Source organism: Oryza sativa, chromosome 11 (assembly GCF_034140825.1).
Source record: "Oryza sativa Japonica Group chromosome 11, ASM3414082v1".
Taxonomy (NCBI): Eukaryota; Viridiplantae; Streptophyta; class Magnoliopsida; order Poales; family Poaceae; genus Oryza; species Oryza sativa.
In genome coordinates, this window is record NC_089045.1 from 20,565,109 (window position 1) to 20,593,061 (window position 27,953).

Consider the following 27,953-nt stretch of genomic DNA (forward strand, 5'->3'; position numbering starts at 1 on the left):
TCAAGGTTCTTTCATGCCTTCCTCTTATATTGCAGTTGTATAGGAAAAGAACATACCAGATACCAGGAAAGGTTGATTAAATTGAAACAAATAAAGAACTGTATAATGGAATATAAAGATAAACAAACAATACGAATTATTGCAGTAACATTTTGGTGGAGATCAAAAAGGAAAAAAATCTAACTGGCCCGTGTTTGCATCCATGGCACAAGCCAATCTATTCTAATCTACTCAAAAATTGATTACTTCCAATTGTCGCACTTTTTTCCGTCTCCGCACGAATGCACACCCGCGAAAAGCACGTTTCCTTTGTCCGTGCAGCTGAGTCCGTCTCCCGCCCACGATTTTTCGTCCAGAGTGGTTTGTTTGGCATCCTGAGGGAAGATAATTGAAAGGTTAGAGGAGGGAATTGATGATGAGATTAACATAAAAATTTGATTTTTAGTCTCACTCTATTGTTTGGTAGAGGTGGTGGGAATTGATATGGAATTTAATTGGAGAGTATATCTTAAACAAAAACGGATGGTTCGGTTTGTTTAGGCAATGAAGAAGTTCCCTCTTAATTACCACCCCACCTAGGTAATGAAAAGGAGGGAATTTGCATGGTCACCCTCTTACTAAATTTGCAAGCGGCCCCTCCTGTATAAAAAATGTCCTCTAAGAGAGGTCCCAAGCAAATTTGCATGTAGCCTCCTCCCGAGCAAAAAAAAAAAAAACACTCTCAGGTAGGGTGGCAAGGGAATTTTTTTATTTTTAAACTTTTTTAGTTTTAATTCTAAAAATAAACCCTTTCAAAACTTATTTTCAGAATCTGAACCTTCGACGGGCTAACATAACAAAACAACACTGACACGTCACACAAAACTATCACACCATCCAAACTAGCGTGACCGTACCAAATAACGCTGTCATGTCAGCTAGATCGGTATAGCAGCGTTGTTTTGCCATGCTAATCCGGCTAGCATGACCAAAAAGTTTAGATCTTATAAATAAGTTTTAAAAGGGTTTGTGTTTAAAAATTAAAAAGGTCCAAAAATATAAAAAGAATTCACGGCAAGGAGGCCAGTTGCAAATTACCGCCCCCTCGGCTAGCGACCGTAGCTGAAGCCAACGACCATACGCCACGTCACAAAAATATAAAAAACGCCCTCCCAAAAGCCTGAGGCAATTACATCTGTAATTTTTTTAAATAATTTAATAAAAAAAATCAGCGTTAGGCAGGTTTATACGTAATACTCCTCAAACTGCCTAAATTAAATGAAGGACATTGATATTTAACGGTCTATATTATAGGTGACGTGACCTCATATGTGATCAGTTTTACAGGAGTTAAGGCCTCTTAGGCTGCCTTCGGATGGAGGAGATGGCTTATTAGAGCATAATTAATTAAGCATGAGCTAAAAAAATTGAAAAAAAATATTTTTTTCTAAAGCAACTTTTATATTTAAAAAAATACATTGTTTAGCAATTCAGGAAACATATACATGAAAAACGAGAAAAAAAATGAGAATATCCGTGCTAAACAGTGTTCTAACTATATAGAAAGAAAGGATATGATACATCCCACTCCACACGCAAAAAAGAACACAAGTGTGCTACAGAAGTGGACCAAAAACATCATATTGTAGTCTTTTTCCATCAAAACAAGCAGAGATATGGACACAATACGGCTTGTATCTTACATCTACTTGAAGTTCTGACAGCCCTTGTCGCAAGAGACAGGTGCACATGAGAATCAGCAGTTCTGCGGCATGCAGGCTCACACAAAAGAGATTATATTGTGACAGTCCCGGAACGAATTCAGCTACTGGTTGGTAAAAGCATGCAAAAATATCTCCAGAAAAAAACAGAAAATGTACCAGCTTATACAATACAAGAACACGACTTGTATTGTAAGTGCTAGGAGTGGTTTTGGTTTCTAGCTGTTGTAACTAACTGTTGCAAGGCAAAGATTTTCTGCTTACTGCAAGAATTAATTTAGTGGAGTGGAACTGTTTTAGACTTCAAATCACAACACTTATGTACCAGGTGTGTTAGTAAGTAAGCTTTGATTCCCTCACAAAGTTCTGCAGTTTCAGGAAAGCTTCTGCCCATGCTTTCCTCATATACCATTCAAGATCAACTTCTTTTTCACCTTGTAATCGATCATGGGGAGTAATTCTCTTGATCAACTGCAACACATTATGGAAAAGGTAGTATTAGTGATTCAACTGCAACACATTGGGAGCATAAACGGTTGGAGTGTATTCATCAGATAATTGGCAAGCTTTGTGGCTAAAATAAGGCAATTTACGAGAGGTTGGGCTATGAAGGGGGCTATTCCATAAGAAGAAGAAAAAAAGAAGCTCCTAAGACAGATTGGAGATATTGATTTGTAAGGAGAAACAAGACAGTTATGGCCAAAAGAGTGGTAAGAATGGAACAGATTAGAATCTAAACTTGAGAATATACCACCCAATATACTCTACCGACAGCAAAGGGGCAATGAGAAATGGATTCTGCAAGGGGATTTTAATACAAATTACTTCCATGGGTGTGCTAATGGCAGGAGAAAATGCCATGTTTTCTACGGAAGAGGGATTTGAGGTTATTACTGACCAACGAAAAAGATACAGGAGCACATATATTCATTGTACAAACAATTATTTGGTTCAAAGCAGAACAAGTCCACCTCAATTTGAACTGAGGGGGGCAAATTGAATAGTTTTAAAAGTTAAGGATGAACAGTGTTTTATCGGGGTAAATTGAATGGTTTTAGAAGTTAAGTGGTGAATAGTGCATGGTATATGAATTGAACATATCATGCATCACAACTGGCGAAGTAACTTAAATTTAACACAAGTATTGAAAGTAGCTAATACCATTGGTGACAAAAAGTCGACCTCATGTTCAATGAGATGCCTGATCATTCTTGAAAATCCTCTGTATGTATTAGGCGGATCTGTTAGGCTTGCAGCAAAAATCCATGAAGGCCTTGTGGAACTCCAATTAAAACTTGCATCCAGCCATTCAGGAGCTTGCACATTTTGCATCATTGAAGCTGCTTGTGTTGAATCTTGTGCTTGTATACCTTCCTTTGGCCAATGTGTCATTGCGTGAAAGTCAAACACAAGCATGTTTTCAAACTTTTTCCTCACTGTCAGAAGAGCGCTGTGGTCTAATATGTCCATCCTACAAAAGAGGAATTGAAAGAAAGAAATGAATGAATAAATTTTTGTTTCACTCCACTATTGGATAAGAGGATTTTATAATGAAATCCTTACCCTTTCAAATTGCCAGATGACAACGAAGTATATAGATCGCGTGCCTCAGGGGTCCAAAGCCCTGTTAGCTTAAGCAATGTACCAAGATTTTTCCAATCTTGGTCTTTGTCATCATCTTCATTTGCAACAATGGAACAAACAATTAAAAACACCACAGCAGTTCAGGTAATTTCATTTGTCATATGAAACTTACTTACCAGATTTACACTTCTCAAAATTCCAAATCTTTGCACACATGGAATTGTGTTGTTTCATCACCGCGATGTTCTCACCTTTCAGATTACTGCAACAGAATCCGGCGTTGTGTAATGCAATCATAGCCCTTACAATCTGGCTGTTATAAAAAGTAACAAATGTTAGTCAATGAGAAACCTGAGTACCTGACTAAAAAAAATTAGTAACATCATCTGCCTAAGGAGGAGAAAAGTACACTAGCACTCCTTCCTAATGGCCATCTTTCCATGGTTTGATTAAGCTGATAAGCCTGAGTGGGATATGTGTCAATAGTAATAGACTTATAGGGAATATCTAACTAAATTCTCTTGGCTTATTATACTCATAATAGGACGATCCAATTACCATTGGTGCTATATGAGTTAATGCATGTGCCATTAGTCCACTACCCTAACTTTTTTTGTAACAGAAAAGCCTTAAAAATAATTCACTTCCACCATTCATCCATTCTGTTTCTCCTTATAACACTTAACCAACAATTAATTGCTCATTTGTTTAAAAAAACATGCAGATAATCATCCATATAAAAATGGAAATATAGATATATAAAGGTGGTAGTACATACCCAACAATGTCAATGAATTCCACTGTGAGTCTATCCATATGAATGCACAGACTCCGTTCCTTTGGAAGATACTCCGCGAGCGTGGTATCAAAAAAAGGAACAGCGAGGAATGTATATCTGGAGTGCTTTCCTAGTCCTCTTCCATAGCCTAAGCTCCTAATCACATAAGGATGGCTCAAACAGTTTAGATGATCGTGTGCAGTTTTCGCTGTATCACCTTCAAAACAGAAAACAGTTGCCTTGACTCCGGGTAACCTTTCCATTTCACCACCAGATTTCGCTTCACCAACAAAATACTGAAGAGAATTTCTATGATTACTCATTTTCTTGCTATTGAAATCTGTGATAAGTATCTCCGTATGCCCATCAACCTACAAATATGCAAATATGATGCCAATTTTAGGTGAAGGCCGGAACAGCAAAACTACTAGAGCTAACAATTTCCGTTTTTTTGACAAATTGACCCTTTTGGAAAACTTATTTCGAAACTAACCCCTGCCAAAAACTTCAACCAAAAATAGGCCGTCGCCTCAGCGCCAAACACATTGGCGCTGACGTTGGCCATGTAAGCGCCAACGGGACTGGCGCTTACATTGTGCCACCGTGGCGGCCGGGCCGATCCCCTAGCTGACGTGGCAGCTACCTCAGCGCCAACCGCTTCGGCGCGGAGGTGCCCAACCTCAGCGCCAATCGGACTGGCGCTGAGGTGGGACTTGGCCGCAACCCCCAGGCCCAGACCAGCAAGCCGTCTGGATGGCTTGCGGGCTGGGACCTCAGCGCCAGCCATAATGGCGCTGACTGTGGGAAACTCGGCGCCAGGTTGGCTGGCGCTGAGGATGGACTTGGCCGTTTCGGCCTTGGCCCAGCCCAGCAAGCCTTCTGGATGGCTTGCGGGCTAGGACCTCAGCGCCAGCCATAATGGCGCTGACTGTGGGAATCTCAGCGCTAGCCGAGCTGGCGCTGAGGTGGCACTTGGCCGTTTCGGCCTTGGCCCAGCCCAGCAAGCCTTCTGGATGGCTTGCGGGCTAGGACCTCAGCGCCAGCCATAATGGCGCTGACTGTGGGAAACTCAGCGCCAGCCGAGCTGGCGCTGAGGTGGCACTTGGCCGTTTCGGCCTTGGCCCAGCCCAGCAAGCCTTCTGGATGGCTTGCGGGCTAGGACCTCAGCGCCAGCCATAATGGCGCTGACTGTGGGAAACTCAGCGCCAGCCGAGGTGGGACTTGGCCGTTTCGGCCGTGGTCCAGCCCAGCAAGCCTTCTGGATGGCTGGGCTGGAACCTCAGCGCCAGGTGCACTGGCGCTGAGTTTGGACATGTCAGCGCCATTTTGCATGGCGCTGACGTCCCAGCCCTGCCAAACTTTAGCAAAACTTTGCACACAACACAGGCAAACATCAAATGACAGAAATTTACAGGCAGTAATATATCCAGAGAACCATACAAAACATACATCCATCCATCAATCCCAACATCATTCCATACATCCATAGATCACCAATCCATACATCATTCCAACATCATTCCATACATTCCATACATCATTCCATACATCAATCCCAACCATGCACTCACCTCCTCCTACCTCTAGTGCGAGGACGAGGCACGTCGGGGGTGTACCTCCAGTCCTGCGAAGGAGCCCGCCGGCGTCGTGGTCGAGACGGGCCGGGCTGCGAGATATCCGGCTGTGACGACTCTGGTGCGTCCTCTAGCTGCGAGGGACCGAGCTCATCCGCCTCCTCTTCTCTGTCCTCATCCCCTTCTTCCTCCTCATCTCCTTCCTCCGCCTCTTTGTCTTGCTCGCCCTCCTCGTCACCCACCTCCCCTTCTTCATCCCCCTCTTGGTGGGCATGAGCATGTTCGACCACATCAGTCGACCTGCAGCCGAGCCTTGCTGCCAACTTCCGACATCGCTGCCGTAGTCTCTGCATAAAAAATAATCCATGTTAAGTTATCGCTTTTGGAAGAAAACACCGTAGTTTCATCTCTTTCCAACGATTACCTGTAGGGCGTTGCGGAGGGTGCCGCCCTCTCCTTCGGAGCCAGGAGTCGTGCCTAGCGCCACTCCCGCGTCGTTGACGGTCCGCAAGAGCTCTCGAGCCTGTAGGATTCAAATGAAGTAAGTCACAACATATATGGCATTGAAATGAAATAATATACAACATTAATGCTAGAAACTAACCACTCTGTCGCGAACAGGTCCCGTCTCGACCGTGGTACCTAGACGGGTACGAGTATCGTACTCGTTTTCCTCCTCAACATCCTCGGGGTCATCCGCTATGTCGGCTAGTGTCCAAGCCGGACGTAGGACAAGACGGTAGGTCCTGTGGAGCCACGCCAAGTACAAGTCGAACTCCGTCCCGTTGTGCTGACCCTGGTCTGGTACTCCATTCTCCTCGAACTTCTCCCATTGCGTGATATGATCCTGATGGTAGTAAGCCCAATCAGTCACCTTCTTGTTCTTCCGACGGTCCACCCTGCACGTATGCGAAATGTCCAACTCAAATATGTAGTAAATGTTGAAGTGACTGATTGGGCAAGCAAAATAAATTGTTAAGTGAAATTACTAACTTGTGTAGGTCGATACTCGTGGAGAAACGGTGCGGGATTGTTTGAAGCCTCCCGAATTGGCGCATCACGCGGTGGCACATCTGGAACTCCACTGCATAGAAGCAGATCAGTGGGCACCGTAGGGTCTTCAACGCATCCTCTATATGGCACATGGGATTCAGCTCTAGCTCGAGCACTTCCTGTGCCTGATATGGCATCCACACCACCTGCAGCAACAAAAATAAAACACATTGAAGCACAGTTAGTACTATATAGTAAGAAACCATCTTCATGTGTCATAGAACCCCGAATAGCTTACATGTTCTGGCTGTAGGTAGTCCATCTCGTTTGTGTAGTGGTAGTACGCCAAATTCCTGCGGCCTACTACTGGAGATGGGACCGATTCCCACAGGTGAGCTACAGTGGGACGTCGGTCTGCATCCTGGTGCGGCCAAGCCTGATGGGTCCTCCACATGGGCCGACCAACTGGAAGCCTCATCCACATCCAAACCTGCGTCACATACGTTAGGTTCAAACATGTTAGCAAGAAATTGAAATGTTATGAAACATAACATGCGTGAACTTACCTGTAGCAACCAAACACAGCCTGCTAGGTTCGCGTCCCCGCCTTGCCTTCGGCAAGCATCACAGAGTTGCCGGTACAACCAGGCTAGGGCAGCCGACCCCCAGCTGAAGGTACCCGCCTCGTCCCAGTCCGCGAGCAACGGCAGCCACATCCAAGAAGCCATGTCTCCACCAGAGTCAGGGAACAGAATACTGCCGAAGATGTATAGCACGTACGCCCTGCAGTATCGCTGTACTGTAGCCTCGTCTGCCTCAGCGGGACACTGACCTAAGTTGGCTCGCAACCAACTCAAAGGAACCCCTGATGTCTTCGTCTGCCTCTGACCATCAGGTGCCACTGGAGGCTCCAGACCAAGGTACTCCACGACCCTCTCCCTCCAGTTCCCCGAAGCTGTGTCACCTGTAACCGGAAATTAAATGGAATCATTAGTAATTGCAAAAAAATTAACAAATGAATACGAAGACTCGTTAGTAATTCCCTGACGCTGTGTCACCTGTGACCGCCTGACCCCGGATAGGAAGACCCAGGATCATGGCGACGTCCTCCAGAGTGACCGTCAGCTCCCCGCACGGTAGGTGGAAGGTGTGTGTCTCTGGACGCCACCGGTCCACTAGGGCCGTCAGAGCAGCGGCGTTGTACAGAGGCACCGGTCGCTGCGCCATGGTCACGAACGCCAAGAGCTTCGCCCGCCGTATGTACGGGACGTACCGGTCGTCGAACAGTATGTGCGCCGTGTGACCTCTGACTCGAAGGGTCTTCAAGCGCTGCATCAATAGACAAACATAATAACATGTTAGTGACTCCCAGGTGTCAAAGTACATCATCCATCTATTACCTGATGACTATGGATGACATGATGGTTGATCTATCTGTACAAACTAAAATCAAAGAAGAAAAAATAAATTCGATCATAAAAAAAATGGAATATTGTTGATGCTAACCTCTCCGCTGGCAATCTGTGGGGCCCGGTGCTTCTCCTCGTAGAAATCCTCCAACCCCGGAAAGTGCTCCATCCTGCAAATGAAAATGGAATCATTAGTAATTGAAAAAATATTAAATGGAAAAATCACAATGAGGCCGGAAAGGAGGACAACAGAAAGTAAACATTGAAGCAACAATATGAACTTAGCAAATGAATGTCATCCAATCCCACCTGTGTGCTACCCTCACCACCTCCCCCCGTCCTACGGCGCTTTTTCGGTCGATCCTTAGACTTGTCTCGCTTCGGGCACCTAGTTTTCTTATGGCCTAGTTCGTGGCATAGCGAGCATCTATTTTGCATGACCGGCTCTGAATTTGTATTGTTCGGCTTTTGTGACCGTCGGTTGGCTGAGCTTTTGTATGCTTTGTCCATATCGTTCTTGAACCTTCTTGTCCTTCTTCTTCCTCGTGTGTTGTTCTTTAACGACAAGTCGGGCACGAAGAACTCTCCATCATAACTTGGCCACTGCGATGGATCTAGGTAAGGTTCAAACCTAGGGGAGTACGAGTCCTGCACAGCCTTATTGGAAGCTTCATAACACATTCGGGGGGCCACCTCCACATCCAAACCTCGCAACTTACAAACGGTTATCATGTGGGAGCATGGCAAGTGATGGAGCTGAGGGAACTGACAACTACATGTGTTATCTCTCGCAACCACGACGTAGTGACGTCCACCCCATTGAACCCCAGCCGCCGTGACTCCGCCTTGCTCGCTGACCTCATACTTCATCGAAGGGAAATCAAAACATGCTGCTCTTTGCCCCAAGGTTCGTCTTTGCTGCTCCTCCAACATGTCCTTAACTTTTGTGGGCCACTTCTTTCCACACAGGATATCTACAGTTGCCTCTTTATGTCTATCGACAAACCAACTATTGCACTTCGAAAATGTGTATGCCACAATAGCTGTAACCGGCAGTTTCCGAATGCCTCTCAATACATTATTGAAACTCTCGGCCATATTACTAGTCATGATGCTATGACGACGCCCGTTGGTATCAAATGCTCTTGCCCATTTGACCTTAAGTGGCATATGGTCTTCTAGCCACTTCTTTGGCCTCTCTCCGACCACACCCATGAGGCGTTTTATCTCATCTAGGAACAATGCTTTCTCATTTATTTGACATATGCGCTCAAGATCTTTCATCTGATCAGTCGTAGCTCCAGCTGTGTAGAAGTTAGCACAGAAGTGCCTCATGCACCACCTGTGGTGAATGGTTAGGTGATGAGGCATGATGTGGATGATGGAGTTCAAAATGCCAGGGTGTCTATCAGAAATTATACACACTTCTCTATTAGGACCGATCAACTTGTTTCTCAACATGTTGATGAACCACTCCCAGTTGGATGTATTCTCCTTCTCTACCAGAGCAAACGCCAAGGGAACAAGATGTAACCCGGCGTCGACCCCTATTGCCGTGAGCAATGTACCTTGGTATTTACCGGTTAAGAAAGTGCCATCAATTGCTAGCACCGGCCTCAAGTGCTTGAATGCTTCTATGGACTGGCCAAATATCCAATATGCACGTCCAAATACTCGCCTCTGTACTCCATCCACCATCCTGGACTTCTCGGAATGAGCCTCAACACGGAAATGCATGGTAGGGTTCTTTGCTTTGATGGCACGCATCAGTGTAGGCAAGCGAACATACGCCTCGTCCCAATCTCCCCAAATGACCTTCATAGCAACTTGCTTAGCACGCCATGCTTTGCCATACGTAGGCCGATAGTGCCATATTTGCTCAACTGCCTCGACAATCGCTGCTGGAGATAAAGTTGGTTCAGCTCGCACAAATGCCTGCAACCTGTTTCCAATAAACCTTGAAGTAAGTTGCAAATGCTTGCCGGTTACTTCCGCACTACAGCATGTGTGGTCTTCGCCCACCCTAGTCACCCGCCACCTATCTCCTCCACTCTTCCTTGCATTAATCTGCCATTTGCAATGGCGATCGAGACAAGCCACAGTATACTTTACTGACGCGTTAGATTCCTTCACATGGTACGGCCGGTGGACACGGATAGAATAACTCTGTAGCCATATTTTCAGATCATCCATCGATCGAAACTCCAACCCCTTCCTTGGTTCATCACATATTGGTTCGAAGGCACCGTCATATTGTGGATCCCCATCAGCAATTGCTAGCCCAGATCTGGTAAGATCCTCGAATTGAGTTATTTCCGGGTTTCTACCCACCAGTTTCGCAAACACAGTCCTTTCATGCTCTGACATCTTACGCACTGGACGATCATCATCGGAGTCGGAAGCGGACTCATCCAATTCATCCTCTGTATCATACTCCAACCAGCCTGGGTTCAATCCACTGCGTATCATAGCCTCCTCACACTCCTCTCGGGTATAGAATTTCAGCCTAGCCAACTCCCTTAGGCCCATACTTACATTCTTAGCATTCGCTTCTTCCTCAGGCAACTCCACATCATCTCCTACCTCCCGACCATCCTCAACATCTCCTTCCTCTCTTACCGGCACATTCTCCTCCACATTGACTTCCTCCCTTAACGGCACATTATCCTCTGCATGTACTTCTTCCCTTAACGGCACATTCTCCTCTGCATGTACTTCCTCCCTTACCGGGTCATTCTCTTCCCTGACCTCCACATCCGCCATATCATTTACTCCCTCGCCCCCCTCCACGTCTTCCTCAATCAATTCTTCCTTCCTACTACACCTCTCCGACAGTTCGTGACAGCTAATGGGTGATTCTATGAGTGGACTTTCATTAGGGTCTATAAGTTCTTTCTTCCCTATCCTACCATCTTTCTTCCATGCAAACACCTCAAGAGATTTGAAATGTGACCCCAATACTATATCTATATATGTTTGCCATTCGATCTCTCCATTCAAGTCTAACATAAATTTATGTGACATGACACCGCCGCCCACATCGTATCTCCCTTGCATACCAACCGACTCATCATTCCAATCCAATTCATGCTTGATGCGAGACATTAACTCCTCAAAGGTAGGCTTCGCAAAAAACACTAATTGTCTAACTGTCATTCCCTCAAATTGGCTTCCATGTGTACTTTCATCTACCACACAACCACCATAATGAAGCCGGACCAATCTATCCATCTACAATTTTTAACCCATGCATAAACATTAATTACATGAAAATAATATGTAATTACCATTGCAATACCAATACTTCAAAAGCTAACAAAATGTCTTATTTTTCCAATAAATAAGTACATTACTCAAATACTACACATTATTGATAAAAAAAAACTCTACTCCTACAAATTACCTACCCTTCACCACACATCAACCCCTTTCAAACTCTCTCAATCACCACAAATCCATCCCACATCCTAGGCCATCACCACACATCCATCTCCCATCAAACCCTAGTGCATCACCAAACATCCATCCCAAATATATTTTGTCAAATGTATCAATAACAACCAAATGGATAAAGATATGCCACCTCCACACTTCATCCCCACCCATATTATCCATCTAATAATCCATCCTTAGCCAACTATTATCAAACCACGTCTACAACCAAAACAATGCAAAATATCCAATAAAACTTTGGGGAACTTAGGGTTTATAGAGGGGTTTACCTTCTCTTCCGATCCCAAACTCAATGCCGCACAAATCACCTTCGATTAGAGAGGTTTTTGGGGGAGATTGGGCGAGGAGAACGCGGTGGCGACCGAACCCTAGGCGGGCGGCTGGGGAAAAAACGGAGGAAGAACTGGCTGGGGCGGCCTCGGCCGGGCTCTAAGTAGCCAAGGTCAGCGCCAACTTACTTGGCGCTGAGGTTGGGCACCTCCGCGCCGAAGCGGTTGGCGCTGAGGTAGCTGCCACGTCAGCTAGGGGATCGGCCCGGCCGCCACGGTGGCACAATGTCAGCGCCAGTCCCGTTGGCGCTGACACGGCCAACCTCAGCGCCAATGTGCTTGGCGCTGAGCCGACGGCCTAGTTTTGGTTGAAGTTTTTGGCAGGGGTTAGTTTCGAAATAAGTTTTTGAAAAGGGTCAATTTGTCAAAAAAACGGTAACAATTTAGGAGATAAATCCGTAATGTTAGGTCCTTTTTTTGGCATGGAACCTTACTCCATGCCCTGTATATAGTTTTCTCCTCTTTTAACACATACGAGGCAAACCTTTTGCCCTTCCTTCAAAAAAAAAAAAGAAAAGAAAAAAAGAGAAAAGTGTTGCAAAGAATTACTTACCAGAATTGGACATGTCGCAATCCTGCACTTGACCATCGTGAAACCGTGTTTCTGTTAGAACAATAATAACCGCTTGCAATGAGTAATCTTTTACAGGAAAAAGAAGATGGAAATTATTTAAGCGTCGATGGAGTTGAAACGAATGCACATACAGCAGGCTTGACTTAGGGCGGGGATTGGCCCGGCGAGGCTTTCACGGTGGGGACTGGGGAAAAGGTCGAGCACCGGCGACGAGAGGGCGCCCCCTGTCGAACCACTGGTACGAGAAGAAGAGACGACGCTGGTCGAGGTGGGCGAGCGGGCGGCGCGGCTGGTGCGGGCCGGCCGAGAGGTCCGCGCGTCGGGCGGGCCCTCGAAGTGGAAGCCGTACGGCGACGGAGGGAGCGAAATGGAGGGCCTCGGTGGTGGCCGCCGTCGGCGACGGCGGCGGCGGCTAGGGCTGGGCGGTTGGCGGAGTTTGTGAATTTGCGATTCGGGGCTTCGGCCGCTTAGCGAACGCAAACGGGCACGCGGATTCCTCCGAGAACCGGACTTTTTTTACAATCTGGTCCTTTATGAACATTCTTTTTTCTAATAACCCCCTGTCCGGCGTGGCGTCTGCTAACCGCAATTTACCATTGGTGCCGAAACACGCCACCCGGGCAGCGAGGCCTAGTCGCCGACATCCGGATGAACCCTCTTTCCTCCCCCTTCAAGGCGAGAGACTGTGTGGAGAGAATCGGATTTAACAAACGGGGCTTTTAACTATTTATCACTTGTAGATTTGGCAAATAACTATTTGTCACCCCTACCTCAATGACATGTGGGTCTATATATGTCTATGACATGTGGGCTCAGTGGCAAAAAATTAATTGCCACATCTAAATGTGGCAAATGGTTAAATATCTCTTAACGGGTGGTGTAAGCCCCGTAGTACGATAGCTGGAGCACTAATCTTGGAAGAAATCGGATGGCCACAAAATCGGCTGACAAAAGGAAAAAAAAACAGCAGAGGCAACTCGAATATCTTCCCCGTCCCTTGCGTAAAAAGGAAAATCTCCCGTCCCGTCTCGCAGGCTCCTCGCGGCTGAACAGTGGAGGGGCGCTGATCTCCATCTGGCGAGCGGAGCAGGGGAGGAGAGGGGATCCTGGTGAGCATCCCCATCCTCTTTCTGATTCATCTCTCTCCCGCCGGGAGTAATTTGCTTGCGTTAACCCTAGCTCTTCTATATCTGCCTCTTTCTGATTCATCTCTCTCCCGCCGGGAGTACTTTGCTTGCGTTAACCCTAGCTCTTCTATATCTGGAAGAAGATCTTCTCTTAATTTCAGAGCCTAAACCTTAATACAAGTAACAGTTTGTTTGTTCCCCAAAAGTTTGGGGGTCCCAAGTTGGATCCGCCCCTGCGCACAAGTGTTAAACTTATTTGCATTTACATGTTTATGATATATCTGTGTAATAAGACTATTATTTTCTTACTCAAATGTCAGTCTAATTACTTTTTGTTTCTTTCATAATTGTATATTTCGGATGAATCATATACAATTTACACCTACATGTGTAGTTCAACTTGCAATTTGATACATGTAGTGCTGTACTCTGTTTGGTATAAATTTCTTAATCTTTCTCTTGAATGAATCCACCGGTAGGAGAAAATGGTGATGATGAATTTTTAATGCTCGCCAGTTGCACAACCAAAAGAAATTCTCAAATGGACGTGGCTCCTGTTGAACAGGATCAGGTGTTATTTTTATCTTGTGTTCATTTCCATTCCATGTAACAAGTTATCTTTGCAGAAACTGACTTTTTACTTTCCCAATCCCATTTATTTTGTTTCTATGTTCATTAGGGTCTAATGAAAATCAACAGCAGTGACTGCTCTGGCGATGGTGCAAGCTGTGAGAATGAAACTAATTACACTGATCATGGCAAACAGTCAAATGAGCTTGGTCATGCAAGAATATCGGTAAGCACATTATTGTTCCATTTGCTCTCAGTAGTCTGCACTTTGTCTGATATTGGTCTGTATTAATACTTGAAGAAAATAAGTTCTCTCTAGCATGCTTTGAAATGCGGGGACATGCCCAATTCTAACACTTAGATTAGGACACTTAAATCAACTTTGAAATTTTCCAAATATTTTACTGAGATAGGATCCAAAATCATTGTGTAACGATAAAAAAGAGGAGAAATTTGTTGTGAACAGTTATTTTCTCTCTTCCATTTTAAATATCAATCATACTTTTTACTCATTTCTTTTTGCACAAGTTGTTTTGAGCATGAATTTTCTACTCTTGCCGATGACTGTTAGGTGTACTAATGGCTGTCTCGTTAGTTTTTCTTTTGAATTGTATGTTACATCCTATTATTGCTGAAACCACTTATTGGTCCTGGATCGAAACACAGCATCTATGAAACTTAGGCCCCATGGTCATAGTAGTAATCATCATCTAGTGCCTCATATTTGCATAAGTGATTACATGTTATGTTGCATGTGGATATGGTTCCTTGAACTTAATATGAACCAGATCAAACTTTCCAGCATGCACTTGTGCAAGTTTATGGATGCTCATGTTGAGTTATCAAGTTCATAAACCAAACAGAACATCGTGCAAACTTAATAACCTAGTGTACAATCCAATAAATTTTAGTATCTGGAATCTTTTTGTTTGGGAGACTTTGATTAGTCATATTTTTTTATGCATATCTCCTATTTTGAAGGTGTTCTGTTCATTACACAGGTTACTGGTGGGGGTTATTTTCATCAGCTGCTTGCTGAGCATACCATTATCTCTGAAGCATTTCTTTCTGCAGCAACCTATTCATGGTACGTGAAACTGACATGACCTACAGTTACATTGCTAGATATGAAGTGTATGATTCGCCTTTTGAATGCAGGTTTGAGAAAGAGAAAGATTTGCTTTCCTCCCAGCTTAGTTCTTTGAAAAGAATTTGGTCACAACCTCAGTGGCAAGCTTGCCTAAAGCACTTATGCTGTCATGGTGAATTTAGGAGTGCTGTGCTGAAAATTATAAAAATATTTGAGGAAGAGCTTTCAAAGTGCAGAGAAGAGACCAATATGTTACATCAACCAGACCAAATAAGCCATTCAACTTTAATGTCCCTTGTTTCATTGATCATTCCTCCACTACTTAAGGTAAATATCATATAATTCTGTCAGTTTAATTAGATTAGTTGAATATTATAAGTCTTAACAGTTGTTTGTATTGCTAATAACAACACTTAAGAATTGAATATGACTGTTGAATTTCAGTTGATTCGATTTGTACATGCACTATGGATGGATGGAGCTGTACTTAGATTCCCAGAAGAACTTATAGAAGCTAGAAAGATGAAAAATGTTGATCAGATCTTGAGATTCCGAGGAGAAACACTGGAATTTCTAGATGTTTGGCCTGAAGAGTTGGAAGAGGGATTAGCACAATGGTTACAGCTAATCCGAGAGAGTGGGTACGCATATTGTTTATGATAGCTGATTTAGATTCTTTTTTTTTCGGTGTTTTTGCCTTTGTTTTGTTTCCTGCTGTCAGAGAATGCTTACTACTGAGAAGTAGGTTTCATGAATTGCACCAACGTTTTCATTTTTCTTCAGAAGTATGTATTTCCTTGAGTCAAATTAGTTACTGCAGGAATGAACTTGATTTGTTTAATAGGCATGTTCTCTTTAATTTAGATTTAGAGAGAATGAGAGGAAGGAGATCCACAGGTCAAGTGGTAGAGGGGGAGAGAGCGAGCGTGAACTTACCCTGGCCTAGGTTCTACCGCCTATATCACCAGCCTAGTCACCTTGCAGTTGCTCACCTCTATTTGGTTTGAGTGTAGTGGATTTGATTGGAACTCTTCTTTGTTTCCACCAGATTTGATGCCACAATTCTGGGTTTCTGAGTTTATTGGTTTGACTGGATCTTTCTCCATTGCTTATTACAGTGCTTATTGAGGGAAGGCAAGTAATAATAGGAGGGAGACCGTATTTGTGTGTGTTGTATGGGGTGGTCCAGGGTGTCTAATCTACCCTTGTTAACTGTATGCACCTTGTCCATAGTAATGCATCACTCATTTTCTGATGACAGCTATTTAGTGGCAATTCCATCACATCTTGTCCAAAAAAATGATTAGCATTATATATGTAATTAGGTCAATGGAGGCAATGATTTTATTTGTGAACTGAGGTAGTAGTGCAAAAAAGTTATCATATATTTAGCCATATGCTGGTGCCTAGTTGGTAAATTTACAATGCAGTAATATTTAAGTATAAATGATACTGAATGAATCATAATTTGAATGTTATGCATAATCTAGTGTAATTACCATGTAGAAATTCATTTCTGTTTGAGTGTTCAACTTTCCGTTTTGCTCATATTTTGGCATGTCATGAAACTGTGTTTTCATGTGCTGCACATGAGCACATCCTATTAGTGGGAGTGACTCACTTGCAAAAAAAGAAGGGAGAGGAGAAACAATAGAAACATTTTGTAACCTTAAATTGTATGTACCATGTTAGCTGTTAGCACTGAAATTATTTAGTTATAAATTTTATTTTTTTCCATAGAGCTTTTTCATGTCATTGTTCACAACAAAGGCGTTCCACTCAACATTCACTACTGCTGGCATTGACCTAATGTTGTACTGTTATAGTTTTACTCCATTCCTAAATCTGTACTATAAATGGAGTTGCTGTTTTATTAGTCCGTTGTTTATTCTTTCTTTAGACTTTAAACTGATATGCATAGTTTTTGTTACAGCTTGTACTGTAGCCTTTTTTCTTATTCTTATTCCTTTAAATTTAAATAGGATATTTACAATACCTTTTTTTGGCAATTTGTTTTTTTGTATTTGAGCATCTTTGTTTATACTTTGCTGCAGGTACAACTTATTAGGTTTATGTGCAACTATCAAGGGCGCATTCTCAGAGCTGTTAGACAATTCATCAATCAACAATGCTATCATGGAAAACATAAGATCAATGGAAATTCGGCATCTAACCAAACTTATCGATCTTGTCATTGTTCCATTCATCAAGCATTGCCCTCATAATCTATGGGTAGAATGGATGTTGAAGCTCTTACTACCCTTATTTGACTACTGTGGAGACGTGCTTTACTACTCATGGTTCAGTCTTCTACATAATGGTCAGGCTAATGTTCCACTTTTCTTTGGTTATATTTGTGGATCAGAAGAAACTGTAAGCAAAATGGAAAATTACCTACTTCTTGACCTGACTCGTAAAGTATCCAAGTTGCTTGGGGCCTTAGCTTCGCAAGAACTGAATCAAGGTGTTTACCGTGCGGGTCTTGTCCTTGACATGAATAGTGCTTCTCACGATTTCAAGTGCACACCCTCTACCTCTTTAGTTGGGTATGCAAAAAGAGTAAACTGTTTTTATTTCCTTGGTGGCATTACATTATGTTTTTGTGTCATCATTTGTAAATGTGGCTCTAAGAGAGCATATGCCCTTTATTTGCAGATATATTTTACTCAATGATTGCTTTACAAGGTTAAGCATGAATCTCTTTGGATGTTGGGTGGATGGTGAAGCAGCAATAGATTCCATTCCCTTTTGTCATTCTTTGGTTCAAGTCGCGGTTGCTACAAACAATGAAAAGCTCAAGCGATTTATTAAAGATGATATGCTTCCTGCTATAATCCGACGCCTATATGATGATCTTCCATGTGCAGTTCAAAAGACCATCAGAAAGTTATCTCCCTTGATGAACTCAATCAATTGCAGGAAAGCCACCAAGGATCTCTTGGTTCTATGTCAGGAGATCTATAAAGTTTACATACGATGTCAGGTAGTTTTTCATGGCTTTGTTCTCATCCCCTTCTTATTTGTCGATTATTTGTATGCACACAATGTCATTTGCTTATCAAGTCACGCAGAGAACTGATGATTTACTATTGGAGTCCACAACTGACATGATGTAGTCCCCAAACTAGCCTGAGCTAGTCAATGAGTAGTCAATTAGTCACCTAGCTGCACAACTAGATGCTCTTGTTGAGACCATAGTGCACCAGTCATGCTGCTAGGCCAACTTAGCAACTAGCTGCATGAACAGGGAACGGTTAAGCTTTGGGACCATACATGCTTTCCTGCTTTGCCTTTCCCTGTTCTAGGCACGGTCAGCATAGAACAGGGAACGGTCAAGCAGGCAAGCATCAAGACCGTGAGGCAGCTGAACCTGGTGGCACTTGGCACTGGTTCACTGGTCTTCAACTCTTCATCCTCTGCGCTGGAAGCTATATTCTGGTTCCCTCCTAATGCACTGCAGAGATTCTTCATGTGGCAGAAGGCGGATAAAAAGAGAAGCTCCAAGAGAGAGCTTTCCATCTTCCTCTCTCTTCTGATAGTTAGATATTCTTTATTTCTTTCCTTTTTCCTGATCTTGTCCTTCTTTCTATTTCTGCTATTCTGTTTTGCTCAAGATCCACAGCAGCAGCAGTAAGTAGTTGTATCGGTAAAAGCTACCAATATTAATAGACTAGTTGATGACTAGTCTACTACTGGTTGGCAAGTTGGTAGCATGGCAGCTTGACTTTATGACTTAACAACCATTTCGGGATGTCGTCTTACCTGATTGTAATGTCATATGTTATATCAGCTAGTTGGATTAAATTAGTTTGTTATAGGTTAGGTACATATAAGGCATGCCACATATTCCCCCCACATTGAGCAAAGAATAAACCAAGACTGGTTGCTAATCGGAGAAGTGGGGAATGCTACACCTGAGAGTAATAATATAGTAAAATGTAAACTCTGTATTTTTAGTTCCATATAAAGTGGAAAATGGTTAGATTGTGCTAGCTATACTGATCAGGATTTAACATTGTAGGACAGTAGATTCTATGAACAGTCCAGGATCCTGTAAAGGGGTGTGTAGTTGCTCAATTTATATATATCGCATTAACTCTTTACTCTTATATTTTGAAACATTGATGTACATAACTTCATATCTTTGTGTATATCCATTAGAATTTGGAAGGTGAAGACCAGGATACTGATAACATAGCATACTGGTTTGATGATTGGTTAACAAAGCAGAAGAAAGAACTTTGTGTAAAGGCATCCTATGCTATTCCTGATGAATTTCCAGCTACGCTGTGGAATTGGGAGGTTCATTTCTTGTTAACTTTGTCTTAAATATAATTTTTGAAACATTGCGTAGCCTAGTTTTTGTGCTTATTTTTTCTTTTAAAATGGTTTTTTAATGCTCTAACCAGTTTGAAGAAGAATTTCAAAGGTATCTTCCTACATATCTTGATGTGCTGCATGAAGTTGATACAATGGATTGTCAAGAGGTAATTGTTTTGTTTGAACTGGAGTACCTGCACCATAATGTTCATTTCTCAGTTAAATTCATTTCCCAATAGAAATAGCTAACAAAATTGTATAGTTGATCTTACACTTGGGAGTAGCAGTAACTATTTTAAGTTGAGGAAAAAAGAACAGGTGTAGTACAACTTCCAGCTTTAAAGCTTATTTATTCTCACCAAATTACTTGATCTAAAACTAGTTGAAGTAACTAGTTTCTTGGTGGTAGTCGATCTTGCACTTGGGTGGTAGCAGTGACTAGTTGAAGGTTGCAGAAATATGTAATTTGGAAAAAAAAAAGAGAATAGATCGAGTGTGGCTTCCACCTTTCAAACTCATTGGTTCTTGCAAAATTTTCTGACTATTTCGTGTGTCCACAATGATATACTACTACAAGTTATCTTGTTTTTTCATTATATAGTGCTTTGCTCTATATGAGCTTGCAGAACTTGACATAACCATGTCAACTTCTGTCATAATCTCATTTTTCTAAAGTAGTATTTACTAGTAGAATAGCTTATGTGGTTTTTTAATCAGATTATTTATGCATATCTCATATTACCCTTCAAAAAGAGTCAAGGGTGAGGATAGGTTTTCTTTTTTCTACACCCACCCCCCACTTCAGATCTTCTGTGCCTGCAAATATGTAGGCATGCATGTGTTATTTGTAAGATTTTTACAGAAAAATATTGAACAAATCCACTATATGCCATTGACAAGGCTAATATTTTACAATATACAATCAACAATGAATGATTCTATTATATACCATTGTACAAGCCATTTTCTTCCTTATTGTATACCATCACCATTATTACTCCGTCCATTAGACACGGTAAAAGACTGATTTGCTCCTAGGTTTGGGAATTTTCAAAAGCTGAGAGTTTATGTAAAACAGCTTTGCAGCAAGCAATTTGCTTATGCTTAGTAACACTCAGATGACTTTCAGAAAGGGATTTCGAAATGTTGGACCATATGCAATGTAAAGATATGTGGTAAATGCCTTGGTGATTTCCTTATGAAGAGAGCAGTTTGTCTAATAATCTTTTCATTTGCAGTGTTGTTGTTTGGATAGCGCCAAGATTTTTGAGAATCTGAGCCTGGAATTTCGATCCAGGCATGGTGTTAGGAGCCATACAGATCATGTTGTTTGGATGATATCAAATTTGTTACAAGTATACAATACTCGGCATAACTTCACACATACATTTGTGTGCATGTATCTTGCCTAACATTAATTAATCTTTTTACATTCTAAAGCGGAAGATGCCTGGAGCATATTCAGAGCAACGTGCTGATCGAATTTCCAAATGGACTTGTGAACTTATTAAATCGAAGCCTTACATCAAGGTGCTTTTCTTGCTTACTATTTTTTTTTTGAGTTAAAGTATCATAATATACCTGGATGTTTCAATACTGTATGTGTACTTGAATTCTTTGCAGCTCTCTAATGGTTGGAACAATGCTATGAATCGATTGAAGGAAAACTTTGTGATAAATGTAGATACTAAACCGGATGCAATAGATGCAGTTAATGTGCGTATTATCCTTAATTCAATGTTGTTGCTAAAAGTATTATTTGGAAATTATTCTGACAATTGTTGCTCTGTTAGATCTTCTACAATTCAATATTGCTTCTTTGGGAACCTCAGTTTCATCCTTTAATCAGGGAGGTGAGCTGCCCTTACACCCTCCAAAAGTCCCTCTCTGTTTCTTACTGTGCATCTTGTATAATATTTATAATATACAGGGTCAAATGGATGTTCTTGTAGAGATAGCTCATCAGTTAGCTTTTGCAGAAGAGAGAAAAAACTACGAGGTTTTTTATTTCTCCTCCATATCCATTTTCCTTGTTTTTTTTTTTTTGACCTTGTCCCTTTTCCTTGTTGGACTATTCAATGTTAATCAACGTTTTTTCAGCCATTGGAACCAGATTCATTAGATTTCTTGGACCATTTGCAACCTTATGCAAAATTATACATCTATAGAAAGAAGACAGAATCTGGGGTATGTTCTCATTAGTTTGTACATTTACATGTGCTTTTGATTTCCAGTCTGTTTGTAACAACATTTGTGCTGTCTTAAATTAAACTATACAATGTGCTTCTCTTTGCCATTGTTGTGTTGTTATTCTTCTATTGTGGTTCTTGTTGTGACTGTAGATCACTAGATCCGTGTTTACTCTTAGTGCCTTTTACACTGCAGTTTGCAAAAGATCGCTTTAGCAAGTACCTTGCGCTATCTCTCTACAAACTCTACATTGTTAATATAGGCTCATTACAATCTAAGGATCCACTTCTTATGTGTTTCAAAAATTTTCCACATTGAGTTTCCAAACTTGAAAGCTAACTATATTGAATAATACTATACCACTCTTGGAGAACTGTTGCTAGTTGTGGGCTGCTGCTTATATGGTCTTCTATTTAAATAGTTGCCACTTGGGCGCTTAACTTGAATAATAAATACTCTACTTACTTGCATTCAATTTCTACTGAGAGTCAGTTTGCTGCTGCTGTTCAGTGCTGCACAGCATTGTTAATTATGGATAGCATTACAAATTACAGTAAGTGTTTATTGTCATGGCTCTAATCCTGTGTTTGAGAAACAACTACAATGCCCAATGGAGCCTATGTTAAATGTGTAACAATTTACAACTGCACTCATCATAATTGCATAAGTTGTCATTATGTTCTAGTGTAGGAAATTTAAATAACATTCAAAAGGAAATCTTTGAATATCTTATTGTAGTCAATGCAGAATGTGAAACCAAGGTATCAGATGAAGTAGATTTGTGAATCAAATAGTCAAATGTATCATACTCGTTACAACATCAAGAAAGTGCTCATAATGCTATCCAAAATTTTCATTCTCATAACACCTAGAAAGTACTGTGCCAGACAGATGCCTCGCATTCATAACAGTCCTATAAAGTAACTACAGCACTGATTGGAATTCTTTTGAGCCCATGTGTTGCTGCAGGCTTGTTTATGGTCTCAATCTTTTAAGTAGCATTTTCCAATTAATTAGAGTATGTGGTCTAAGAAGGATTTTTTTTTTTTTTGTAATTTTTGGCCCCATAACTTCATTATGGACCACAAAACAGCTCTTCAATAAAATTAGGAGGATTTATTGTGATAAATGATTACATACTGCAAGTACCTACTAATTTCTTTTGCATCTTATCATAATGCCAAGACAACACAAATGCTATGGATAGTAAAATTCAATGTTAGTGGAATATATCACATAGCATAAGATTTGTGATTAATGAGGGCATTTATGTTTGTGTCAAATTAGAAGCAGCAAAATGTCCAAAGGAATTAAAATGTGAGTTGTTTTGGCTGAAGAAAACGGTAGTATTTACTACTTGCGGAGCATATTATATACATGACTTATGAATTTATATTAAAGACCCACCATCTGGCAAAGCACCACATCTGATGTGGTCATCAACTAACCCAAGAGACTTGTGAATTTATATTGGAGACCCACCACCTGACAAAAGCACCAAGTCTGATGTGGTTCAACTAACTCAAGAAATTTACAGGGCTGAAAGTCTATTTTCTTGGGGCAAGGCTATTTGATGATGAGCTAAGCTGGTTGGCCGGCTTCTCCTCAGTTGCCAATTTGCCATCACAAAGTTACCTATATGATGTCACTGTCCATGACCAGAGGTTGCAGAATAGATGCTAGTAGTACAAAGATGTGTACTGATAGAGAAGGGTCTGTAGATTTGTTTCTTAGGTCAAACTTTTGGGTTTATATTTTGTTAAATCAAATGGTTCTGAAAGGTGTAGAGATGTAGCAATGAGCCATAAATTATGGAAGGCAACTATACAAAGGGCCTGTTTAGTTCCCCAAAAACTTTTCCCAAAAACATCATATCGAATCTTTAGACACAAATATGGAGCATTAAATATAGATAAAAAGAAAAACTAATTGCACAGTTTGCATGTAAATCGCGAGACGAATCTTTTGAGCCTAATTAGGCCAGGATTAGCCATAAGTGCTACAATAACCCACATGTGCTAATGACGGATTAATTAGGCTCAAAAGATTCGTCTTGCGGTTTCCTGGTGAGTTATGAAATTAGTTTTTTCATTCGTGTCCGAAAACCCCTTCCGACATCCGGTCAAATGTCCGATGTGACACCCAAAAATTTTCATTTCACCAACTAAACAGGCCCAAACAGAACGGAGAAAACTACACAACCAGCTATACAATACAGCAAACAGGATCAACTTCCAGGATTGATATGTTGCTTTCGCCTTTGTTAAAACTTGGCATACTTCCATAATACAGTTGAGCATTTTGTCAGCAGGTGCGCTCTTGGCATTTTATCTTGAAGAGTTATAAAAAGATTTCTTGTGACAGGTCGAAACAGAAGCAAGCACAGAAGTGTATTCTTAACTGTTTCTTTTTCATCACTATATATATGTTGATTTTATCTCTGTTTTACTAGATAATCTAAATCAAGACTGCTGTTTGCCTTTGTGAGTTTAAAGTATTAATGTGCAGTGATTTTACAGTATTTTACAGCAATAGAACAAGTCCAGTTGCATAAAGAATTTGACAGATACTTGGCTTCAGGCGTTTTGGATGGTGATATTTGTAAATTTAGTTCTTTCCAGGTACCTACATTGTTGTGATACTTCAATGGTACCATCATACATAGCAAAGCTAATATGTCATATTTGGGTGGTGGAGGGGGATGATTTTATTTTATGTATTCCATTAGGCTATGCTAAATTATAACTACAGTGAAAGGAAATGCATGTTAGTGTTTCTCTTGGTAACCTACTAAATAACCTCAGACTTGCTTCCTGTCAACTGGGTAGAACTAAACCACGTGCTAGCAAATCTAGCTCTTCAATTCACCACTCCTTCCTTGATTGCTTTCAAGGTCTTATGTCCCCTAAGCTCCTTTACCATGTGATTACTCATCCCTTGTGGTTCTGTTCTTTGGAATCATGTGGGTCCATTTGTTGCAGAACATAACATTTTAGTGGTTTGTCTCCAAATTAGCATCTAAATATGCTATCCAAATCAATTCGATGTAGTTACTTGTTTAGTGTTTTGTCGCTCGCTGCAGGATGACTTTATTGAGGAATTCGCTGATAAACACATTGCGAAAAGTCAATTTGTGCAGTTGGACAGAAAACTCATTACATTGTCTTTGGAGGTACAACAACCCTTTTTGCACAATTACTTGGTTGCTTTGGTTACATTTTATCCTTAAAAGTTTATCTTGCTTATAGCAACGAGCTCAGATTCTGGAGAAGCAACGCCAAATAAACACTTATGCTGAATGCTTGAGAAATATCCTGACAGATCTGAAGGTATGCTATTTTGGTGTCTTTGTTTCATGCAATCTTCCTGAAAATTAGTCCAAGTTAGTCCAGTGCATTGTAACAAGAAATTCCAACTTGCAATAAAAGATGAGCATGTAGCTCAATGATAATGCACCCAGTAGAGGTGCTAATCTTGCCAACATGACCACAGGTAATCGACTGTACGAGTAAAATCTCTAATGGTACATGAAAGATGACATGTTAGAACCATATTGGTGATTTGTGGACAATTGAAGTGATGACATTCTGATAGTTTTTCTGCATTCTCACTATTTATTTATTTATTTTGGAAGAAGTCCATTTGAGTCTCCCCTATTATTTCCTGAGCATTGTTTTCAACTGTCAATTATTATAACGGGCACTTCAACCGCACTCAAATATGTAAACCAATCGTTCTTCGCCATTTGGTTGATCTAGCTTTGCTAATTTTGCCACCTGATGGACGTATTTGAAGGTCAAGGGGTGCTAAAACACTGAGTGCTTTACTGTATGAGGTTGAAGTAGATTTTGCAGTAACTGGGAGTGGGGTTTAATGGATTGTTTATCTTCATTTTATGTCATAAACTATCCTTGATAGGACTGATTCCATCATTTACTTTGAATAAACATAAAATGGTGAACATCAAGGGTTAAAACCATTTTAGGGAGTGTTTGAGAGGAAGGGAAATGAGAAGATTAAGATACCCAAAATAAGTAAGCCATTAGCACATGATTAATTGAGTCTTAATTATTTTAAACTTGAAAAATGGATTAATATGTTTTTTAAAGCAACTTTTCGATAGATTTTTTTTTGCAAGAAACACAGTTTAACGGTTTGGAAAGCGTGCGCGTGGGAAAACAAGGGACTATTCCTCTCTATCCAGTCGTAACGAACGCAAGTCTGGTCTTTGTATATGTTCATTTTTGTTGGTTGTTTTGTGCATTGGAACGCTAATGTTGTGGACTTGGATCCATGACGAAATAAGCGAGGGGGAAACTGAATATGCTCATGTTATTTTGTTGGGCTGTTTTCTTTTTATTTGAATTTATAAAACGAATCCCAGCTGAAAGATGGTCTTCAAAGTTTGATGAGTGAGCTAGAAGTGGAAGGTTTCTTCGACGTGAATAACAATTGCACAGATTGGGTATGCCACTCACCGAATTTAGATGCCTTCTATTTTGCTAAATATTTCAATTGAAGTCATGTTCCTATTTTTTGTAGGAGAAAGGGTGCTTCTTACGACTTATTGACAATTTTGAAGATTTAGTTTTCAGAGGACATTGCTTTCCTAGATACCTTGTCATTCAAGGAATTATGGTAACTCATTCATTGGTGCTGTTTTCTTGTCTATTCAAATAGTGAGTGAAGCTCAACATAACTTATGAATAATGCAAGGATTATTGGGAAATGTCACAACGGAGCGACAGTACCTGGGAAGATTCTTTTGAACAGGTAACTTCAGTTCTCCTGAAAACTAGCCTTTATTAACTTCATTCATAGAATGCTCCTTCCGTGAAAACATACTAATAGTTGGTAATTTGGCAGGTTGTTGAAGTATTATGCGATAATTGGAGACAAGATCTTACACAGGTATGTAATAATCTCCCTTCTTCTGTATTTAGCACAATATTTGATCATTTTTTCTTGTTATTCGTGTAGATTTGGATGGAAACAAGATACTATGAAGGCTTATATTATGATGTACTTAGGAAACCTTTAAAAAAGGTTGGTGTCTTTATCGCGCTGACATGCACTACCCTGGAAAATTCAATTTCTTCCTGTTGCCTAGTTATTATCTGTAATATGGCTGCAGTGCTACTTTGCTGTTAAATCACTATTTCTTCCTGTTTGACTTTTTGAGGAACTACTTCTATTATTGTTTTGGAGGATAAATTTACTAGGTCACGTACGCATCTTATATTCTATATAGGTCTGGCACTGTTTTTCCAGTTTCTAAAACCTCTTTGCCTGTCACCTAACATGATTTATTAAAGATTAAACGCTACTAGTTTGGTAATGTACATGTTATCCAGCTAGATATGCATCTAAATGGATTGTGGAGTGTGTTACATATTTTTACCTTTTGAAAATTACAATGCAACAATATCTTTAGTTTTATCCGAAACCATGTTTGGAAATTTGTTTTGAGGGAAAGTCTGATTTGAAAGTCGTGCTAGTTGTCATATGATCTGACAATTGGCGTTTGAGTCTGATTGCAACAATTTATTCGAAATGTTCTTTGTAGGCATTTGATCTGGTAAAATTTTGGAATGATTTGGGCTATTGATCTGTGATATCATTGTCGTACTCCTGATTTGTACGTTTCTCATGGTTTCTGTTGCTTATATTTTTCATTGTCGTACTGATTTTGACGTTTGTCATGGTTTCTGTTGCTTATATTTTTCCTGCCTTTTTATGGCAAGTTCTGGATTAAAATAGTTTTTTCTTTTCCTTTTAAACAGATCTTCATGCGGAAGATTGAAGCTTCAGAACTGTAGCTACAGCTTATATGATAAGTACGACATATGCATGCCAGCTAGCATTTCTAGCAGTAAGGGCCGCCACTGTGCTAAACCTGAAACTGAGTTGTTTTCCTTATTCTGGATGTAACCCCATTATAATATAATCCTTGGTCCTTGGATTTATAGTCTCGATCATATTTCAGTTGTCAGATATATGTTGCCTCGTTCTAAACTTCAACATGATTCAGATTATTCCACGGTTTTCGTTAGCACATTTTTCAAACTATTGTGAAAGCTTTTTACATAGAAGTTGCTATAAAAAAACAAATAAATTTATTCTTTTCAGTTTTTAATAAATAAAATTTAATTAATCATGTGCTAATGATTTGACTAGTTTTGCATGCGTATTTAATCTTTCTTCATGTTGGATGTTCGAACGGGACCATAGGCCTTCCCATTCTGTTAGCAAAACAAGGAAG

At 40.9% G+C, this 27,953-nt stretch overlaps 3 protein-coding genes across 3 annotated transcripts; 1 reads left to right on the plus strand and 2 right to left on the minus strand.

Moving 5' to 3' along the window:
• Window positions 1-1,604: 1,604 nt before the first annotated feature.
• Window positions 1,605-12,831, minus strand: LOC136353943 (uncharacterized). Its single transcript, XM_066305341.1, has 7 exons — window positions 12,526-12,831; window positions 12,374-12,424; window positions 4,063-4,433; window positions 3,461-3,597; window positions 3,264-3,378; window positions 2,862-3,171; window positions 1,605-2,171 (listed from the first exon to the last, which is right to left on the minus strand). The coding sequence occupies exons 2-7, from the start codon at window positions 12,407-12,409 to the stop codon at window positions 2,034-2,036; spliced, it is 1,107 nt and encodes a 368-aa protein (XP_066161438.1). The 5' UTR covers window positions 12,410-12,424; window positions 12,526-12,831; the 3' UTR covers window positions 1,605-2,033.
• On the minus strand, window positions 5,486-11,269 carry LOC107279351 (uncharacterized). Its single transcript, XM_066305342.1, has 10 exons — window positions 9,824-11,269; window positions 8,514-8,752; window positions 8,136-8,208; window positions 7,688-7,958; window positions 7,196-7,593; window positions 6,928-7,119; window positions 6,630-6,835; window positions 6,241-6,535; window positions 6,061-6,159; window positions 5,486-5,983 (listed from the first exon to the last, which is right to left on the minus strand). The coding sequence occupies exons 1-10, from the start codon at window positions 11,267-11,269 to the stop codon at window positions 5,630-5,632; spliced, it is 3,573 nt and encodes a 1,190-aa protein (XP_066161439.1). The 3' UTR covers window positions 5,486-5,629.
• A 489-nt stretch (window positions 12,832-13,320) lies between the features above and the next one.
• On the plus strand, window positions 13,321-27,687 carry LOC4350599 (uncharacterized). Its single transcript, XM_015761869.3, has 25 exons — window positions 13,321-13,503; window positions 14,001-14,092; window positions 14,201-14,317; window positions 15,093-15,178; window positions 15,250-15,508; window positions 15,626-15,822; window positions 17,236-17,727; window positions 17,837-18,164; window positions 19,343-19,483; window positions 19,591-19,668; window positions 20,740-20,856; window positions 20,942-21,031; window positions 21,125-21,217; window positions 21,295-21,354; window positions 21,432-21,500; window positions 21,602-21,688; window positions 24,211-24,312; window positions 24,774-24,863; window positions 24,940-25,020; window positions 26,076-26,156; window positions 26,234-26,329; window positions 26,408-26,464; window positions 26,558-26,602; window positions 26,672-26,737; window positions 27,475-27,687. The coding sequence occupies exons 1-25, from the start codon at window positions 13,323-13,325 to the stop codon at window positions 27,508-27,510; spliced, it is 3,141 nt and encodes a 1,046-aa protein (XP_015617355.2). The 5' UTR covers window positions 13,321-13,322; the 3' UTR covers window positions 27,511-27,687.
• Window positions 27,688-27,953: the final 266 nt, after the last annotated feature.

Excerpts from the sequence above, each read along its gene's own strand:
- LOC107279351 (XM_066305342.1), bottom strand. The coding sequence starts at position 11,269 with ATGGATAGATTGGTCCGGCTTCATTATGGTGGTTGTGTGGTAGATGAA. Across the intron at positions 8,209-8,513 it reads AAAAGCTCAGCCAACCGACG|GATGGAGCACTTTCCGGGGT; the intron begins GTCACAAAAGCC and ends TTTCATTTGCAG. Across the intron at positions 7,959-8,135 it reads CACAGATTGCCAGCGGAGAG|CGCTTGAAGACCCTTCGAGT; the intron begins GTTAGCATCAAC and ends CTATTGATGCAG.
- LOC136353943 (XM_066305341.1), bottom strand. The coding sequence starts at position 12,409 with ATGGTCAAGTGCAGGATTGCGACATGTCCAATTCTG. Across the intron at positions 3,379-3,460 it reads TTTTGAGAAGTGTAAATCTG|ATGATGACAAAGACCAAGAT; the intron begins GTAAGTAAGTTT and ends TTGCAAATGAAG. Across the intron at positions 2,172-2,861 it reads TCGACTTTTTGTCACCAATG|TTGATCAAGAGAATTACTCC; the intron begins GTATTAGCTACT and ends AATGTGTTGCAG.
- LOC4350599 (XM_015761869.3), top strand. The coding sequence starts at position 13,323 with ATGGCCACAAAATCGGCTGACAAAAGGAAAAAAAAACAGCAGAGGCAA. Across the intron at positions 19,484-19,590 it reads CTACGCTGTGGAATTGGGAG|TTTGAAGAAGAATTTCAAAG; the intron begins GTTCATTTCTTG and ends TGCTCTAACCAG. Across the intron at positions 26,157-26,233 it reads ATAACAATTGCACAGATTGG|GAGAAAGGGTGCTTCTTACG; the intron begins GTATGCCACTCA and ends TATTTTTTGTAG.